At 40.8% G+C, this 20948-nt stretch overlaps 1 protein-coding gene across 1 annotated transcript in view; it reads right to left on the reverse strand.

Moving 5' to 3' along the window:
* The window catches only part of dnah9 (dynein, axonemal, heavy chain 9), a 179838-nt gene that overhangs the window by 19591 nt on the left and 139299 nt on the right, over positions 1-20948 (reverse strand). The window contains exons 68-74 of the mRNA XM_085415652.1: positions 17430-17623; positions 15722-15870; positions 13576-13703; positions 9437-9664; positions 6672-6863; positions 6352-6543; positions 970-1140 (exon numbers count right to left, since the gene is read on the reverse strand). Of these exons, the coding sequence (XP_085271778.1) occupies positions 970-1140; positions 6352-6543; positions 6672-6863; positions 9437-9664; positions 13576-13703; positions 15722-15870; positions 17430-17623 (1254 nt within the window). The remainder of the gene's footprint in view (positions 1-969; positions 1141-6351; positions 6544-6671; positions 6864-9436; positions 9665-13575; positions 13704-15721; positions 15871-17429; positions 17624-20948) is intronic.

Here is a 20948-nt window from a genome sequence, read left to right on the forward strand (position 1 = left end):
CATTAAAGTATCTGAAATTTGTCACTTTATGTTTAGCTTCATTTTTCAGCACCAGAGCTGTTTTTCGCTCGGTTCTGACAAAACACAACATCTCACCAAATTTTTTTTACCCTATGACATCTTCACACTGTTGCCTGACAGCAAGAAGGTCCTGGGTTTGAATGCTGAGGCATTTCTGTGTGGAGTTTGCATGTTCTCCCCGTGCCTCTGTGGGTTCTGTCCAGGTGTTCTGGCTTCCTCCCACAGTCCAAAGACTGTTAGTGAGTTTGGGTTTGTTGGGGATTTTAAATGGACCATAGGTGTGAAAGGTTGTCTGTGCCTCTGTGTTAGCCCTTTGACAGTTAAGAGTGCACCCTGCCTCTTACCCTATGGCAGCTGGGATAGGTTCCAGCCCTCCCATGGCCCTGAATTGGATAAGTGGATGGATGGATCCTGACATGAGGTCAGTAACTATTAGATAAATCCACTCTTTATGATCTGTATGCTAGTGGTCATTTTAAAAAAATAATTTTAATCATTTGATAGATATTGATCCTCAAAGAAAGTTACGTCCTGACAGAGCCCTAATGATGTTTGCGGTGTCACTACCTCTGGTCCAAAGTGCTTTCTATATTTCTGGCTCCAGCTGGATAAAGATGGGATCAACTGTAGAGGGGTTCTCAAGATTTCAGTTCAGCCCAGTTAAAACCAATGGGTGACGATCTTTGTATACAATCTATGTACTACACAAATGGATTCTTAGACACGCTGTAATTAGAGCTCACTAGTGACAGTCCTTGACTTTTATTTATTAGCTTAATTTGCCGATGGTTCAATAGGACTGCGATGCGTCAAGCTGACAGTGGATTTTCAGAGCACTATCTTATGGTTCCCAATGCAACCTAATTACTAATAACTACATTTAAATACAAGGTACTTTGCAAACTTTGCCTATCTTACTAAACTGTAAAAAACAAATTAAGCATTTACCTTCTCTTCACGCGTCGTCCCGCTTCCCTCACCCACTCCTCTGTCCCTCGGCTGCATTTCCAGGATAGTGCGGAAAAGTGTCTCTGAGGTTTGTGTAAGGAAGCCAATCTCAGCATTGGGGTGAAGGCCATACAAATAAGGGGACTCAGGAGGAAGGTTGTCATCGATGTACTGGAGCAGGAAAAAGTCAGAACTTTATCAGAATCAGTCAGAAAGTATTGTTTTCTTTTAAGATTAACTAACCCTAATTTATGTCTGTGAAGGTTCTCAGTCATCCAGGTCATCGTAGTCAAAGGAGCTTGCAAAGAAAAGCGTCTGGACTTCTTTAGGTTACTTGAAGACGTTTCACCTCTCATCCGAGATGAGAGGTTCATCTCTGTTCAAAGATGGTCGCTCACAGTGGACATAGATGGCTTCTTGTCCACTGTGAGCGACCATCTTTGAACAGAGGCGGTGGTTTACGACACCAACTCTCTGCCATCTATAATCCAGTTTTGAGATCCCTTCCCAGACGCCTTAACGCCCACTCACATCCTGGGCCATCTGATTTCAGGAATTCGCATGATAAGGTGGGGCCAGGTTTCACAATGAACTCACCCGAAACTCTGGCTGATTGGGACCCACACCCAGTTTCACACCTTGGCTCAGGCGATTAGAGGATCATCAGGGGGTCTGTTTGTCCCTCTGTGGGGGGAAACTCCCACTGGGTTTATATCTGGGACTCTCCACCATTTGACCTTAGAACTGAAGAAGCTTCTCGGATGAGAGGTGAAACGTCTTCAAGTAACCTAAAGAAGTCCAGACGCTTTTCTTTGCAAGCTCCTTTGACTAACCCTAATTTACACTTAGATTCCTTTTCATTCTTTTGTATATAACAAAATGGAAATTTGCAACTCAATTGCTTCCTGTCTAGAAAGTACCATCACTTTTTTCTCCACTCTGGTGTTTCGTTTGAAGTACTGCTGACAAAGGACAAGAATGGAGCCATATAAATGGTGAGATATTTCTGGGGGAGATTCAAACACTCTGGATCAATTGACAGACTGTTAATGACCATAACAAGGGAAAGGAAATGTGACATTTTCCATCTGCTGGTCCATAATGAATATCAATATGCTTTTAAGTCAGTACAGATGAAAGTGAAAACTCAACTGAAAAGGGGGGCTTTTGTGGGGCACTTAAATAAAAAAAAAAGTTCTTCTAATCAAGTCCTGATGAAAGTCTTGATGGAAAATATACTGGCCTTTAATACAGAAACACTTTGTAGTCAGCTGTTTTGAGATAGCCTCAGTACTTTTTGGCTAACATTTACTCACCGAGTACACCTGTATGTTGTTGAAAGTGGAGGAGAACTGCTGACTCGCTGGCTTTTTCTTTGTGCTTGGTCCACCTGTCTCCTCTCTTATACAGTAGGTTTGTTTTAGATGGTAGGAGATGGCCCAACAGACCTCCAACAACACAAAGGTCTTTAAAGCCTTTGTTCTTTGGACAAATTTAAACAGCTAAAAACTCAGTTACCACCACCTAGTCAGGCTAACTGCAAAAAAACTCTCCACTCCCTGTGGGAGTCCCCTGTGCTCCCCTGTGCTCTTGTGCTCACAAGAGCAATGACAATTCGTGGTTCACATGCAGTAAATGTGAACTGCATAAATGCTGAAGGGAAATGTCACGCTGGTTTGTGCCGTCAAAGACTGAAGATAAATTCTAAAGCAACCTGAACATACTTGGCCTTGCTTGTGAAGTCTGTAGGATTTTACCCTATCAATAGAGTTTAGTGTTAAATGACAAGTAACAGACAGGAAACACGGTGAGGTCAAGTGAGGGGAAGCAGTAACGTGATAATGCTTGGAGCTGTCACAGTCTGGTTTCATCATGTCCATGTCAACATTATTAACGGTGATCACACAGGGAATGGGCAAATGTACAATATGTTGCAGGTTTATTCGAAGAGTCTTAAATGTGTAACTAAGATAGCACTGCAGTGACCCAGTAAAATAATTCCTGGGTTTAATCTGAGTCATATAAAGAATTTGACTGAAGAATATTAACATCATTACAGTTTTCCAAAGCTTACCATTTTCTCTGTATGCGGATTAACACTATAATGTCATCAAATTGTTAAACTTCTGATTTTTCAGAACAAGGTTGGATTGTTTGGATTCGTGGAGTTAAACCTAGCATTTGGATTGTAACTCCAAAAATAAAATAAAAGAACGGAATGTACAATATCTGTTATTTATGTTGCTTGTTAAGTTGTGTTTGTGTTATTCCACAGCATGGCCTGGGATACTTTGTAAAATAATACGTTTACATTATAAACCTTAAGAGCAGCCCACAAAGGACGCTATTAGAAGTGACCGGAGGCTATAGAAGATCAACGATATTCAGTGAGTTCAGGCGACAACAATCAAAATAACTGCTTTTTCAATATTTCCTATAACACAAAGCCAAGCGCAAAATTAAAAAAGCAACAACACACAGATCTGTGGCCATGATCGCTCTTAGTTTTGTGGTTGTTATGATGGTGATTTTACATCAAACTTTAAACCTCAAATGTGTTTCTGAAGTTGAAAATATACAAAACTGTTTGGTCTGCATACAGTCTTGGATATCAGATCATTTTCAGCTCGGTCCTCCAGATCTTTGGAAACTGTTGCAAACACAAGAGTGTCTTTTATTATTGGATTTGCAGGACAGAGGTTTGGTTCCTGTTTTAATCATTGGAGAAACATCAGTAAACTCTGATTTATTGCATCAAAATCTGAGATTGAGATTGTTATTCATGATTTTATTTCATCTTGCCTTGATTGCTGTAACTCAATTTTAACTTGTCACAATAAAACCTCCCTGGATGTCTGTGCAGGTTCTCAGTCACCCAGGTCCTGGTAATCTAAAGAGCCACACCCTTTTTCACATGTCAGCTCATGTGATGAGGGTCAACGACTCTCTTAACAGACAACTCCTGCTAGGGCCAAAATATCTGGGACTCTACACCATTAACAGATGAAGCCTCTCGGATAAGAGGTGAAATTTATTCAAGAAACTTGACAAGTCCAGTTGGTTTTTATTTCCAAGCTCCTTAGATTACCTCCCATGTCACACCTCCACTGATGTCACTGCACTGGCTCCCCATCAAATTCAAAATTCAATTTAAAGTTGTGGTTTTCACCTGCATGGCCTCTGCATGGTGAATCACCAATGAACTCTGACAGCCATATGTCACCAGCACGACTCTATGGCCTTCTGATCAGAGGCTCGTTATCCAAACTAAAAAGCAAAGGTGACAGAACCTTTGCAGGTGTAGCTTCCACACTGTGGAACTCTCTGGCCTCCAGTCTATGATCTGTGAGTTCACTGGGCCTGTTTGAAAATAGATTGAAGAATTATCTTTTTAAACTGGCATATTTAATGTAGCATTTTTACTTTATTTAAACTTTTTAAAATGTGTTTATTTCAGCTTCATTTTCTATCTGATGTGCTGATTTAACCTTTTTGGTCTTATGTCTGCATTTTGTTGGTTTTATTTGATGTGAGGCAGCTTGTGATTTGTCTCATGAAAGATGTTATGTGTTATGTTATCTGTTATAGTTCAGCCTATGAACAACTGCTTTATGGCCCATTTACAGTTTACGGTTTGTGTTTCTATCCTTCAGTGAAATTAATCACCATTTAGATAATTCAAGACCTTGTACAACCCAAGAAATAACATAACTACCATGTGATTTATACATAATATTACTGTGTTACTGAAAAATGGAAGGTGATTACACGTATCACGCCCAAGAATGCTCGTGGGCAGGTTTATTCAGTGTAGGTGTATTCAGTTCAATTTAATGCATTCACATAGCATCTCAAGGTTACCTTAAGATGCTTTTTATTCTAAACATACATATTGTAAACATACTACAATAATAGAGAAAAAAACAACAACAATTGGTTGACCCACTATGAGCAAGCAATTGTCGACAATGGGAAGGAAAAATTCCCTTTTAGGAAGAAACCTCTGGAAGAACCAGGTTCAGGGAGGGGCAGCCATCTGTCGTGAGTGGGTGTCCCTCCCTGAGCCTCCCTGAGTGGGTCCCCAAAAGACAATGTGTATACAAACAAACTGTAATTCAATAAAGCTACCATTTCTCATTTCTTTGAATTTTACTCCTAAACTCCGTTTCTCTACTGTTTTGTTGCAGCTCGTGAACTGAGTGACAAAAAATAATATTTCTATTCTATTCTAGTATAAAAGTGCATTCTAATGAACAAACCTTAGTATTAGTGCTTCTGTCATCCCTTTGGTGTGCTATTGTCCCCACCACTTTCTTGTTTTTGCTTCTTTTTTTTTTAAATGTGACCTTCAGGACTTTACTCACCTTTATTGTAATTATTTGTTCTAAAGTTAAAAAGTCAAACAGTTGCTATAAATGGTTTCCAGTATTATTGTGTTTCCAGTAGTCAGTGACCACCAGACTGTGCAGTCACCTCGAATTATTGGATTCAAATCCAATTTTCCCATGGCTTTAAAGAACCAAATAAACTGGCTCAGCATTAGTTGAATGCAGATCACCCAGTGGATCTTGGATCATTTAAGCAACACATGAACAGCCTATCCTCTACTGAAGCCACAGAGGTTTGAGAAATAAGTGCTGGGAACGGACCGATGGTCAAATTAAGTCTACCATCATCAAAGGCATGCTTGTAGGACATCCATTCATATTGTGTTCTTTTACAGGAGCTGCAATTACTGACAAAAACCCTACAAAATGCTATTTTCCCAAAGTCTAGCAGCACACAGCTGTAGCTGCTGTCACCGACTGTTTTCTTATTTTTACTATTTTGTTGTTTGGAAACCTGCTTTATACTGTAAGCTCAATGACCCAACTGGTTTTATTTATTCTGACTTGCATACATTTTATGTTTCTTGGTTTGCTCACATTTAACTTTGCCAGTTAGACTTACTGGCAAACAGTTTCCACCCACAGAGCAGCTCCACCTCAGAGAAATATTTATGTAACTCAAACAACAATCTGTTATGTCCCAGGGACCCATATGGGAAGCATTTTATTGTTATTGATTTAGCATTGGATTGTACTACTCCACACTGTACATGGGGAATAATGATGGTGAAAACCTTTTAATTACAGTAATTCAGTTATGGCCACATTAATCCACCATTAATTTACTGGAGGCCACATAGACGCCCCTTGGGGACACATTGAAGAATACAATCTTAATATTTTTCTTGCACTGTAAGTGGGAGATACTATGCTTTTACATGGCTGATTCCACTAGGAGCTTCTGCTTTTAATTTTCTGTCGTGTCCTTTTTGTGGCTACATTATCTTTATTTAATGTTTCATGGCCTAAATGAGTCCAGTCTTATCTGCCTCACCTGGTGGTAGCTGTTGTAGTCCATGTTTCCAGGCAAGGGGAAACCAGGTGCTAGGTACAGCTCCCCCTCCATCATCTCGGGCTTAACAAACTCCTCCAGGTATGTGCGACACAGACGCCGGTCCCAGTCGTCTGTGATGTGACCACCATACATGATCTCACCGAATAGGTAGCGCAAATCATCGTACGGCACCTGGGGATTACAGAGCACGGGGATGTTGTTTTGCTGGAAAGTGGCCTTTGGTGTTTAGCTGAGGTCACCCGTGTTCGGATTTCCAATTAAGATAACAAACAGCAGGCTTTGTAAAGAAACATGTGTACCTTTGGATTTGCCTCCAGATAGTTGTAGAGGACGTTGACAGAAATGGTGAGGTCTCCGGTGTTAAAGGGGTATGATCTGTTCCAACCTTGAGGACCAAATTTCCTCCTCTCTGCCACCACCGCATGGAAGTAGCAAAGGGCAAACAAAATACTCTTAAACTCATTCTCCCTTGCGCACATTTCCAGCGTATCCTGAAACGCAAAAGAACAAAAAGCGGCATGTTCAAAGGGCATCTCGAACTGTTCGCACTGGAGTTATATCTGCATGTTATGGGTAAAAAGTTGTGGCAGGTAGCCCTGTGATCTGCAATATTTTGTCAGATCCCAGCAGTGCTTCATGGTAAAAGACAGACAATGAGAAGACTAGATGGCAATAAAACCAACGATGAGATTCCCTTTTTTAATTGTCACAACTTGTCAAGCGCTTTCAGCCTTCAACTATCTCATGGGCTCATTATTCAAGACAGGCAAATAAAAAAGTGGACATAAATGGCACTGTAATCTCAGGGGGGAGAGATAGTTAAATAAGCTTGCCAATAACCCCTATGGAAATAGGAAGGCTAAATTCTCTTTATTCTAACATGTGTCACCGAGTGCTACGGTGAAGGCCTTTTCGCTTCCGCTACTGCAGTGCCCAGGGGAGCTGACTCTGACGATGCACGTGTAGATTGCACAAGCAGAGCGCAGGCTGACTACCACACTCACAAACACATGCACGCACCCTTTTGGAGATTTAGTTAGTATTCTGTATGGTACTCCTCTGCTCAACACAGCTGAAAGAGATGCATAGCCCCTCTATTCATGACCCGTGGACTGGAGAAAATCGGCATGCTGTCCGATCGCAGAGAGACAAAGACGCATAAACACATGTCGAAGTCCTCGCACATGCAAGGGAACACAAACTTTGATATTTATGATTTGACAACAGTTTCAAGATTAACATCTGGGTATGCAAGAGTCTGAAAAAGCTGTGTAGTCTGACACTGTTAAAATGATTTCATCATTTAAATGATTAGCTTAGACAAACAGTAAATTCACAACAGCTTAGTTGTACCACCGTGCTGATATTACTACTCTAGCAGAGGCTGTTTAAAAGCTGTGATGCTGTATGCATTTGCCAGCGAATAGACCAAAAGAAAAGAAATGTCACTTCTCTGCCTTTTGCCGTGTAGATGGGCCATTACTGAGAGTTAGCCAAATATTGATTAACTTTCACTGAGTACACATGATTGGAATATTCTCTCATCTTCCCCTCAGTGGACCTCCCTGTAGCTCTGCATAAGGCAGGGCTCACAAGCATGATGCTCTTATCAGACAGATACACATCGGCAAACTAAGGATCATGGAAATGGACCGGGAGGAAACTGAGCACTCAGGTAATGGTGCAAAGGAAGATGCATTAGCAGCAAAGCACAGAGGTAATGGTAAAGCTTAGATAGAGACTAAGAACTGATAAGGTAAAGTAAAGCTAGGAGAGGCCACTGTAGCACCCTGATCCATTCTAACTATGGGGCTGGAGAATAGTCTGGGTAAGTGATATTGTCTGGATGTGTTCCAATAACTCACACAAACATCAGCAAATGGACTTTGCTGAGGTCTGTGCTCAAGTAATCCCTCTTTCTCACAGCAGAATGTAACCAAACTTTTAGCGTTAGCATGTGCGATGATCACATCTGTCCTCTTCAGGTCAGAAGCAATTCCAGGGTGAGTGAAAGGTGAAGCTGCCATCTGCTCGCTGCAAGACTTCTGCAAATTGGCAACTTGATGAGAAATCGGGAACTGACATGTTTTGTTTCAACTGCCACTCACAGCTAAAAGGAAAATGAGCATTCAGAGGTAGGTAGCATGTAAAATCCTAGAGAATCAAGAGAATCCTCAAAAGAATAGCCTACTAAGATCCTGTGGAACGGGCACTTGAACTGCTACAAAAAAATAGCTTTCTTTTCCTTAGTTGTAACCTCATGCTGCACTAGCGGGTGTAACTAAAAAGTTAATTAATAAAATGGTCACAGATCTCTCAGCTTTCTTTGCCAAGTTTCAATCAAATCACATTTTCTTTCTCTCTACTGGTTTATGACCCAGATTTAAGCCAGAAATACTCACATTAAAAACACAGTATTACGATGCAGCCCTTTAAATCATTCCAGACACAGCACAAAGGAATCTTTCTTCATTCATTTCATTCTTATCATGTATGCTTATTTAGCTGAAGTAAAGTTAAACAGGTCTACATTTGGGGTGGCTGTATCTCAGGAGGTAGAGCAGGTCATCTACTGATTGTAAGGTTAGCGGTTTGATCCCTAGCTCCTCCAGTCTGCATGCCAAGTATCTGTGGGCAAGATACTAACCCCAAGCTGCTCTCCGATGCATCCATCAGAGTATGAATGTTAGCTAGGAAGCACTAAAAGCTTAGAAGAAAGTGATTGGGTGAATGTGGTATGTTGTATAAAGTGCTATATAAGAATCAGTCCAATTTTAATTGGCACATCCAGCTGCCCTACACCAACATTAGTCTTATCTAGCCTTCCTTTAGCTACTACCTTTGCTTCTCTGCTGTAAATGTGGATTTTTTAGGGTAACTATGCTTAAAACCACAGTCTGCTGCTTCTGAAATAAAAGTTCATAGAAAAAGAAGCTAAAGAAGATTTCACATAATTACACACAATGTAACCATATAAAAACCTTTTGTGCTAAGTTGCTTTCCAGTGGTGAAGCGTAGGTAGGTAATAAAGGTAGAGCAGGTATTAAACCTGTAAGTGTGTTACCTGGTTGAAGTTGTCGAGGGCCTTGTGCAGGTTTGCGTGCATGCCAGTAGGTGGTTCATTGGTGATCTTGATGGAGGTCTCCAGGATACCCTGGGGGATGATGTGGCCCTCGCGGGTTGATGAGGGCTCCGCACTAATAAACACTCTGAAATTTTCATTGCTTCCATCTCCGTACTGCTCCAGAAGTTTCTCAAGGGTGCCCAGCCAACGAGCCACGAGGTGGATGTTCTACAAGGGCAAAGCCTGCTGTTAATCTGGCTCATTTTTATGCAAATCAGTTTTGCTTTTTTAAGTGTAGAAAACGCAATCTACACGGAGGTGAAGACTACAAAAGTCTGGGCTTTAATGGAGTGTACACAATACTTTAATACTCTGCTTGATGCTAATGCATCAAATATTGCCTATTTATGTATATTTGTTGTAATAACAACTAGCAAAAGGACCAATTAATATGTTTCATATTCCTCTCGCTTCACCGTGACTTTGATGTGGCACCAAATTAAATGGTACATAGCACATGAAACCCATTTCTAGGTTGCTGACATTGAACGACCATTCTCTGGCTTTACTTTACCATGACGTTTCTGCAATATCATCGCTCGGTGCGGTGCGGGCAGCAGGGCTGACTTGTACTATCACACAAGCATGGATGAGCTCAATTTTCCATCTCAACTGTCCTGACACTTACAGGATATCCCGTGAATGATAAGGAGTCAGCCAAACCCCCCAGATCTCACCACGCAGCACTGCCCATTCCCTAAATCTAATTACAGCACTAATAACTCCAGTCATTAATTCATAAGCCTCTTTACTTTCTCATTTCCCTTTGCACTCCACATTTAATCTTCCTTACGATGGCTGAAGTTTCCAAACGATGGGACACAGAAGGGAGCGGAACGTCGATTTTAGGGGGAGTCATTGAAAAATACAGGAGAAGAAACTTTTACATTCTGTGAGCAAGTGTCCAGAATGAGCTGGGAGCTGAGAAGGGGATAAGCTAGTTTTCTTCTCAGTGCCTTAGAGAATAATGAATGGTATACAAATTAAAAGTCTAAATTCAAGCACTTTTTCATCAAGCCAGAGTACAACCTTTCCTCTTGGCATGTAAATAGTTTGGCAATAAAGAGAGCCAACAGAAGAAGTGAGAGACTGCCTCAGAACTTGTCACTGTAATGAAACCATTCATCCTCTGGCTGCAAGGGGAAAGGAAGGGGGCGAAGAGACCGACAGACAAACAAACAAGACAGAGGGGCAGACGCGTTTTTATGGCTTTTTAATTAACTTTCAGGTGCGACATTTTTTGTTCCCTCAACGTCTTCTCGATAAGGGCCTCCCAGCCCTACGCTGATACTACATCAGAGAGTCACCTATTTACATAATAATATAAAAGTTGAATCCAAAACCCATTAGAAGACACCACTGGCAAGGTCTTTGATGCATTGCTACCAAACACAACCTGAGGGAAGGCACAATGGCACGTCCAACTGCACACGCTGGCTCACAGACAAGCAAACAGAAACACGAGCAGGTGCCCACACATAATCTTTCTATTTTACACGTAAAAAAAACCCTGTTGGTCAAGGAGCTGCAGCACTGCCGGGCTCCACACTGAGGAGGCGGCCCTGCGGTATCACAGCAGACTCTGAGTGACACTGGAACATCGTGAACAGGATGGAGGGACAAGCAGGACTGTCGACACACTGCAGGCACTGACAGCATGACACGCCCTTGAGACTAAATTTAAAAATAAAGGCATACATCCACCAATGCCAAAAGATACATATTTATTTAGTGTAGGGTTTGGAGGTCTTTAAAGGTTCATAAATGGTCTATTTTTATGCCACTGCTATTATACACTGTAGAGTAATTTGTAGAGGTCATGTGATATGTCCACAACTTGCAGAATGAGAATTCCTGCAAATGTACTTATTTCACCTGACACAAATGTTATTATGCTGCCTTTTTCCTGCAGGACAATTAAAGCTGCATGTTAAACCTTATAAGAATTTGTCATCGTACAGGATCTGTATACCCATAACTACTGAAAAAAATGATCAATTTCTAGACATGGATTTCTATCTATGAAATCTTTGAAGGTGCAATATTCACCGGAAAAAACCCTTCTGCAGCCAGCAGCTCCTTCCAGTTTGCCACTGTATTGTAAAGACTACAAAATGTCACTTTAGATGTGTCACCCTTAACTTAAAAAAACATGCATGCATCATATTCTAAATGTAGCTGTAATTGTTTTTTATTTATTGCCATCTTTGTAAGACTTCATGACTGTAATATGAGAAATTTGTCATTGTGGGATTTATGAATCATTTCTTTCAGAAGTGAGGGGAGGACATCGTGATGAAATCGTTTCATCCAACTGTCTGCCCTCCAGAGACGTTTTTCTGTCACTAGCTCAAAATGGGTGGTTTTAAGATTAAAAGTGGCATTCGAAACAGACCAGCAAGTTCTGGCCACTCGATTTTGGCCTCCTGGCCAATGTGAGATCTTCAACTCCAATCTGCAAACGCATACTCCCACCAAATGCATTGGACTGCTTTGAAGTTTCTGCTATTTTGTCTCTTGTGCCCATCTGAAAAGAAGATGCTGCTCTCCAATATAATTACCCAGCAGCAAAAGGGAATCTGCCATTAACATGATCCTGGACTGATGGAGCCAGGCTTAATAAAGGTGGAGTGGTGAATAGGTAGGAGGAGAACTGAGACAAGAAGGTCAAAGAGGGGGAATGAAGAGATAGCAGGTTAGCAGGAAAAGTGGGAGGATTGATAGGATGTTAGATGTGGTGGAGAAAATGATAAAACCAAAGTATCAAAGTTACTTCACAGAATGAGAGAGTGGGCAGAGGAATAGAAAAGAGAAGATGGAGAAGATACGGATGGTTTAAGCAGGAGATAGATGGGAATATGTTACCTCCCCTCCCCTCCCTTCCCCTCCCCTCTTTTTTTCTTTCCCTCCCTGGCCAGTACCATAGGGGTGGCACTTGGTAGGCAGACAAACAGACAGATAAAGCGAGTAGGAGGTTTGTTGCCAGGGGGACAAGGCCTTTTTAAGCGTATCGATCGGGATTCTTATGCAAAGGTAATTAAACAACTGCTTGTCTGTGCTATCCTGGGTCTGGAGAGGAGAGTGATGCTGTCGCAACCTTCTCTCTCTTTTTTTGAAATCCAACAAGCTGTGTGAATTAAAAGAAATTGGTGTCCCACAGTGCCTGGTCTGTGGTTCATATCTGTCGATACTTCACATTAGAATTCCACCAAGGTTTCCACTTAAAATGCAAAAGCCAGCCTTGCCCTCCAGATAAGAGGAGAACAGACACCGTGGCTGTAGATATTGTACTGTATAATGCCGTGGCCCTTTCAGTTAGGAAATTTCCCTTGAAAATTAAATTCGCTTTTCCACAGAGACGAACCTTGGAGGAAAGCAAACATCCCACTGAGTATGCAATGAAAAACAAAGTGATAATGTGCCTCATTCAGAACACGTACAGATAAAGGAAATGCCACATAAAATCACCCCTTGAATAGAAAATCCTTGACATAAATGAACCCTGTATTCAATTTCCAAAGAGTGTTTGTTTCAGTTTTCCGAGTGCCTACAGCATTGTATATATTACATTTGATAACAGACATATTTTTTTGTAATTTGGCACGTTTTATGTGATGTGGATGAGTTTACCACATGGGACAACTCAGTGAAAGACAAAATGTTCTAACAATTATAATGAATTGTCATTTTATACCTTTTGTGTTAGTGTTCAAACACCACAAACTATAATTGGATCTACTTGATATGATTAAATGGTAAATGGCCTGCATTTGTATAGCGCTTTTCTAGTCCATAGGACCCCAAAGCGCTTTACAGTACATTCAGTCATTCACCCATTCCCACACACATTCACACACTGGCGATAGCAAGCTACATTGTAGCCACAGCCACCCTGGGCGCACTGACAGAGGCGAGGCTGCCGGACACAGGCGCCACCGGGCCCTCTGACCACCACCAGTGATTGTTGCAATAATCTTCAGAAAACATATTGGTTGGAGTGTGAACTCACTGAATTTGTGTTGATACTCATATTTACAAATAACATCACAGTCCCTATTTCAAAAGTATATTTGCTGTACCTGTAATATGACCCAATGGCCGTTTTTAGCTGCCAAGTTGAGGGCTTGTTCAGCGATAACTTCCTGACCTTGACCCAGAGAGACATTATGGAGGTTTTTGTTGTCAAATGTGTAGCCCAGCTTCCTCCCTGAAAGAAAAAAAAGTAATTGTTTCAATAAAACTTTGGTTGCAGAAACAGTTGCAAAGACTAAAATGATAAATGCAGTCTATTGAACTGGACTGCTATTTGCTAGTCTATTAAACTCCATTTAGCATCCATCTGCATCTTTACTACCTCTCTGCACTACAGAGAGGTAGCTCTGAAATGTGCTTAGCCTAGATTAACAAAATAATGGTACAGACCAAGCTCTGATTAACTGTTAAAGAAATAAGCCAAGAAAGTAATAAACAAACTGTGTTATTTATATGTTTAATATCTTATTAGTCTCCTCTTAAAAGTAATGCTAGATGTCTCTTTTAGTTCCAATCGATGCTAATTGAGGCTAAATGTTGCAAAACTAAAAGCGATCAGTTTGAAAACCAAAATTTCACACAGAACCTCGCACAGAAAACAGAAACACAAAAACAGAAACACAGTGAAAAACAGTGGGTGAAGTCCATTTTTAAATGTACAGTCTATGACTGAGCGTCACAAATGGTTCTTAGGTGGGAGTCACAAATCACTAAGTGTGATAAACAGTATTATAATCAGTATTAAGAGTAGTGATCTAGTTGCTCACTTATTCAAATGTAATCTAACTGCATAGCTTAGAAAAATATGAACAAGCTACATAGTTATTGGATATGAATCTGTGTAATGAACTGAATAAAATGACTCAATTCCACAATATCTCCTCCTCTGGCTAAAGCACTATCCATGCCTTGGACGCAGGCTAAACTAACTAATATGCACTTTAAATCCTAATCATTAGATGAGTCAGCTTTAGTTCCCCACTTTAAGCCTTCTGGTTAAAATTTCACACAAACACTGGAGTGATTTGTGCTCAGTTTGTTAGAAATCAAACTTGTGAAATGTTTGTTTCGGAGCCATTAGTGCGCTTCAGACCAAACAAAAATCACATAATCTGTCTAATGAAAATCTCACCAAAGCCTAATATCTAAGAAACCCCACAGACACAAATATAATGGGGAAAAAACATGTTCTGCTGCTTTTCATCAGCACAGGAGCAGCTGGTTACCTTTAACTTTGATGTGATTGGCTATGGTCAGGATGAGGGTGTTGCTAATCAATAATCAGAGCCCTTAGAGGCAATTTCAGCAGGAGTGCTAATTGGTATGGTATTAGGAGAGGATGGAGGATTTTACAGGGGGTTTCTGAGCCTATAGTAGCTCCATGGTTGATTTAACCACCTGGCGATGCCTATAAAAATGAAGCATCTAAAAATAGTCACAAATAATGCAGTGTGTTGGGCATAAACCAACACTTCAACACGCTGAAATGGGTCTGTGTGATAAATTAATCCGAGGATAAAAGGACGACAAAGGAGAAACTGAAACCCAAGTAAGGCAAAACAAACAAAACAACAAAAACCCTAACAAATCATTCATTACTTGAATGCAAAAATGCTGATGCATATGCTTGGGTAGAAGAGAAATAATGAGGAAATCTGTTCCAGTTAATTGAAACAATTCCTGCAATCTGAATATTTCATACAGCTGATTTCAAATACCCAAAAACTGAATTAATGCCTAGGTCAGAACAAAAGCTTCAACTTTTTCCATATTTCTAGTAAAAATCATCTCGCCACCCATTATTCATAAAGGAATGTAAAGTAACTCTAAAACCAATGACATTTACTTTCTGTTGCCCCTAATACACCAGTGGTGTCATCTCACATATTTCTGACCTTTAGTATAATCCTTTCAGTCTATCCAGAGCTGGTTGTGCATCGGCAGTGATGGCTGATATTACAGCAGATACACATTACAAATGTGTTGTTCTGACTGATAATCCTATGCAACAGAACTAAAATGAAATCATGCATGCAGGTAGACAAGGCATTTCCTCTTAATAACTAACCCAAAACCCTACACAGCTAAAAGAAACGATAGACTGGCAATGTGTTCGCTCTTATAAAAGTCCTGAACACACTTTTAAGCAGGATTTAAAAGCTTTTTTAAAGATAAAACAAGCAGAAGCCTTACCATGTTTTTCCACATCCTTCAAAGGGTCAACTCCGGGAGAGAGGATGAAGAACATGGGCGTAGCTGGACCTGACTCTTCAAAGGAGACGGCAAAGTCCAGTGATCTGCCAATCACATACTTGCTTCCCAGTTTCTCCTCTACAAAGTCTCTGTAAAGGAGAGTGTGACTCAGTTCTCCTTAAGACTTTATTATCTTTGACAACAAGCTGAAGAACTTGAAGAACCGGAATTGTCTGTATTACAGTGCATTAGACAGACAGCTGCTTCAAAACTATAAACTCTAGTCACGACTCAGCTGTCAGTAGCTCTTTTCACCCTCTCTGGATTAAATGCTTTGGTCTTTCAAACATTATGCTTTTCTTGCTTCAGTTTCAACCAAATCACAGTCTTAAATAAATCAAGAATTCACTTTTTAACAAAATATATTTTGTACATATGTTGTATTTTGTCCTATAACCTTAGTTCCGCCTCCACTTAAGGTTTCTGAAAATACAAACATACATGTGCAGAACCGATAGTGAAGAAATGAAAACACAGAAAGCAGCAAAATGTGAATTCTGTGTATTTGTTCTGCAGTGTGCCAATAAGTTGTCCAGCTGTTGCGCATTGACCACAACTCCAAGAATTTCCTGGCAGATGTGGAGACCTTTGCAGTTCTAAACTCCACCATTTGCTCTACTTTTAGCTCTCTTTTGGTCTCCACCTTGGAAAGCCAACATGATGTCATCCATCTCATATTTTTTAAAACCCGACATTGTGAGTGCAGGGTAGAACTAACTATGAAACTGTGTGACACAGCATGCTGAATAATTAAGCTACATCTAGAAGCTACATCCATATTTTGTAATCAGTCTGGGTTTTAACCATCTAAAGCTGCAGCACATTAAAAACAAATTCATGAACTCTGAGATGTTAAATTGCAATGTGGTGCTGGTTATTATACTGCCAGTCTTAACAAATTACCAAGAGTGATAAACTGCATTATAATGTATTATGAGTAGTGATCTAGCTGTTCACTTATTCATTTCAAAATTAATGTAATCGCATTGCTTATAAAAAAATATGAACAAGCTACATAGTTATTGGCTACAGGTATGAATCTGCGTAATGAACTGAGCAAAATGACTCAGTTCCTCCTCTCGCTAAAGAACTATGGACACAGATTAAACCAAGCACAATCTTCATAAGACTCGTAATATGCACTTTAAATCACAATCATTAGATGAGTCAGCTTTAATTCCCCACTTTTAGCCTTCTGGTTAAAATTTCACTCACATACTGGAGTGATTTGTGCCCAGTTTATTAGAAATCGAACTTGTGAAATGTTTGTTTCGGAGCCATTAGTGCCCTTCAGACCAAACAAAAAACCACATAATCTGTTTAATTAATATCTCCAAAGCCTAATATCTAAGAAACCCCACAGACACAGGCATCTTAATAGAACTAAAATACTGCATCTCACACCTAATGTATGTTAATTCAGAGTGTAACTGGGGTCTGGATTTGGTACAAGTGGACACAGACGTTCTCTTTTAATACTTAGGTTTGATGATTGTCCCTGAAAATCTGTGTGACTCAGTCAACTGTCATCTCAGGATAGAAGCCAAAGGTTCTGTTGTTCAACTTTTTTACCTTTTCAGTAACCAGAACAGGTCAAGTAGGAGCTTTCACAGATCACAGAGCAAAGGGAAATGATACCACCTCTTACCTGACAGCGTACGTCATGCGGTCAGGCCTCAGGGCTCTCATAATGCACAGTCTCTGGAGTGAGCTTTTGCTCTTCCATTCCTGTGGGAATTTCTCTTTTTCCGGACACTCGGACTCTACAAACTTCTTCCAGCGTTTGGCTGAGCCTTCAATGTCTCTGTCCAGGTTTCTGAACTCCTCCATGGAGCAAAGAGCCTGGAGGTTTTGGAAAAGAAATAGGATTTGTGGAGTGAAACATAGTGCATGTTGTTAAAAGAGCTGCTGCACTGCGATCAATGATACACATTAAAGTTCTTGACCAGAGATATTTTTCACAATGCACAGGTAAAAAAAAAAAAAAAGAGAGTCTGTTTGCAAAATATGGAGAGTCATAAAAAAACAGAATGCTTATCTTTCCTCATGTCCTTATAAATAATATTTATTCAAACAGAAATGCTGAGTAAACACAAAGCTTTCATAACGGGACAGGGGGTAGGGGAGCACTAAATATGCATCTCTTGCAGAACCAGTGAGGGCTTCATTGTGATGCCCCAGATGACAGACACCTCATCTCATCTGCAGAGAACAGCAGTGTCACGCAGTGCAGCCTCAAGCAGCTCTGCTGTCTCCCGCACTGTGCAAACTATGAGCAGGATGCTGAAATCTTCTCTCAGCAGAGACACAGAATACAAGGTGTCAAGGCAAAAACATCCCGTGTCACTCTATGAAACCAACCCCTCGACACAAGCCATGAGGGGAAGACATAGAGCAGAGTGAGAAGGAGCGGCTCGGCACACATCACCTTCACTGTGACTCAGTTTAATTACTACAGGTGGTTGGCGACCGATCAGCCCCAGTGTAATGAGAAACACTGGGTCCCGAGGGATTCCAGCTCTGCTAATATCATCAACTGGGGCAAGCAATCAGAGGACGTTATCCTCCTTTAAATCTTTCCAACTGATTATGTTTCCAACTACGATAAGAAAAATCAAGTGACAGAATTTGATTAGCAGGGACTTAAACATCCACAGCAGGTTGAGAGCAGTTACAGAAAGGCCATCTCTTAATCCTCAGAGGGGTTTTAGGTTAAGTTAATATTGAAGGCGATATAGAGTGAAATATTCATGAGCACGAGGGGCTAAAAGACCTGCTGCAGTTAGGGTTTACCTTGCTGTTAAACTCATCTGACAAGATAAGAAACCTCTGCTGTCCACAGCACTGCGTTCTCTGAGACACAAACAGAGAGACTGAGTTTTTCTTCTAGCACCCTTCAGTGTTAGAATCTAGCAGGGTCACATAGCACAGTGGGACCCTGGAGACTGCATGCTGTCAGACTGGAGTTTTGGGTGATACAGAGATATACACTCCAATTATGTGCATTCACTTTAGTGCTTACTTGTTGGGAAAATCCACTGTACATACTGCGCACTGTGTGGAGCCGATAAAGGAACCGGAAGATATTAGCCTTGAATCTCGCAGATGACAAGGTGGAGGACAACAAAATTTAGAAAGAAATAGAGGTGAATTATTTTTTATTATCATCTTTTAGAGATTTCAACATATAGGATGGAATTCGAAAAATAGGGCTGATCTACAAGTTATTGCATCTTTATGAAGTTCAAGACGGAGCTCTAGCTTTCTGAAAGAACAGCTTATTTTGATGAATTCATCAAATTCACACTTCACAGTGTAGCTTTGTACCATTACAGCCAAGAAGGTCTAAGGAACTTGGAAAGAAAAGCATCTGGGCTTCTTTAAGTTGCTTGAAGACGTTTCACCTCTCATCCGAGAAGCTTCTTCAGTTCTAAGGTCGAATGGTGGAGAGTCCCAGACTTTCCCCCCAAAAGGGACATGGATCCCCCTAATGATCCTCTACCTAATCACGTGAGCCAAGGAGTGAAAAAAATATTTATTTTAAGAGAAATAAATAATATATTTATTTAAAAACCCTATCATGTGATTTCCAGAGATCAAAAGGCCTATTGTGACCTACTCCCATTTTCACACCTTGGCTCATGTGATTAGGTAAAGGATCATTAGGGGGTCCATGTCCCTCTCGGGGGGACATTCCTATAGGGCTTAAATCTGGGAGTCTCCACCATTTGACCTTAGAACTGAAGAAGCTTCTCGGATGAGAGGTAAAAAGTCTTCAAGCAACTGAAAGAAGTCCAGACACTTTTCTTTCCAAGCTCCTTAGACTACGATGACCTGGATGACGGAGACCCTTCACAGACCTACAGCCAAGAAGGTTTCTACTGTTGAAAGTTTGAATATTATCTGGAATTTCACAGGGAGCCAGTGAAGTTCCTGAAGAACAGGGGTGATGTGCTGGTAGGAGGGGGTTCTGGTGATAATGCGAGCAGCAAAGTTCTGAACCAGTTGAAGCTTATGGAGGGATTTTTGGGGGAGACCATGCAGAAGAGAATTGCAGTAGTCAATACGAGAGGTAACAAGACTGTGGACAAGAATGGACGTAGACTGGGTGGAAAGAGAAGGAAGCAATCTGTTAATGTTACGTAGATGGAAGTAGGCAGAACGGGTGACATTACTGATGTGAGATTTATAGGAAAGTGAACTGTCTAGGATGACACCAAGGCTCTTAACCTGAGGAGAAGGGAAAACTGTGGAGTTATCGATGGTGAGTTAGAAATGGTTCACCTTCAAAAGGTTGGATTTGGTGCCAATAAGGAGGATCTCAGTTTTATCCTCATTGAGCTTTAGATTAGAGGTAAACCAGGATTTTAACTCGGATAGACATTCTGAAAGGGAAGAAGGTGGGAGGGAGGAATCGGGTTTGCAAGAGAGATATAACTGGGTGTCATCAGCAAAACAGTGAAACTGAAGATCAACTTTGCAGAAAATGGTACCTAGAGGGAGGATGTATATTATGAAGAGGGCCTAAAACTGAGCCTTGAGGTACACCAGATGTGACGGGGAATAGACGAGAGCGGAATGATCTTAGTTGAATAAACTGGGAACGGTCAAGGAGATATGATTGAAACCAGGCGAGGGGTGTGTCAGAGATGCGAGAGAGGAAAGTCTGCTTAGAAGTACAGAGTGAGAAATGGTGTCGAAGGCTGAACTCAGATCTAAAAGGACGAGAATGGTGAAAAGACCAGAGTCAGCTCCGATAAGAAGATCGTTAGTGACTTTAAGTAAAGCAGTTTCTGTACCGTGACATGAGCGAAAACCAGATTGAAATCTCTCGTAGATATTATTATTAACCAGGTGTAAATGCAGTTGAGCTGCAACCACTTTTTCGAGTAGTAAAAATCATACTGGAAAATGAAAACATATTAGGGTGATTACAGACTATGAATGAAATTTTGTAATTTCAGTAACGTAGTGGAAAAAGCAAAGAAAACAAAATATAGATGGAAAAATATGGTCAGATGTTGTCACACCGGCATTTAAGGAGTCCAAGAAAGGACTGAGTATAGGCTGCACAACTAAGGGTGCAATCCATTCGCGCGTATTCCAGGAATCCTCCAGGCTTTTCAACAAGTAGAGACCGAAAGGTTCGGAAAATCAAAATTGCTTT

Source organism: Rhamphochromis longiceps, linkage group LG8 (genome assembly GCF_057381845.1).
Source record: "Rhamphochromis longiceps isolate RC_006_pf linkage group LG8, R_longiceps_female_GT1.1, whole genome shotgun sequence".
Lineage (NCBI taxonomy): Eukaryota > Metazoa > Chordata > Actinopteri > Cichliformes > Cichlidae > Rhamphochromis > Rhamphochromis longiceps.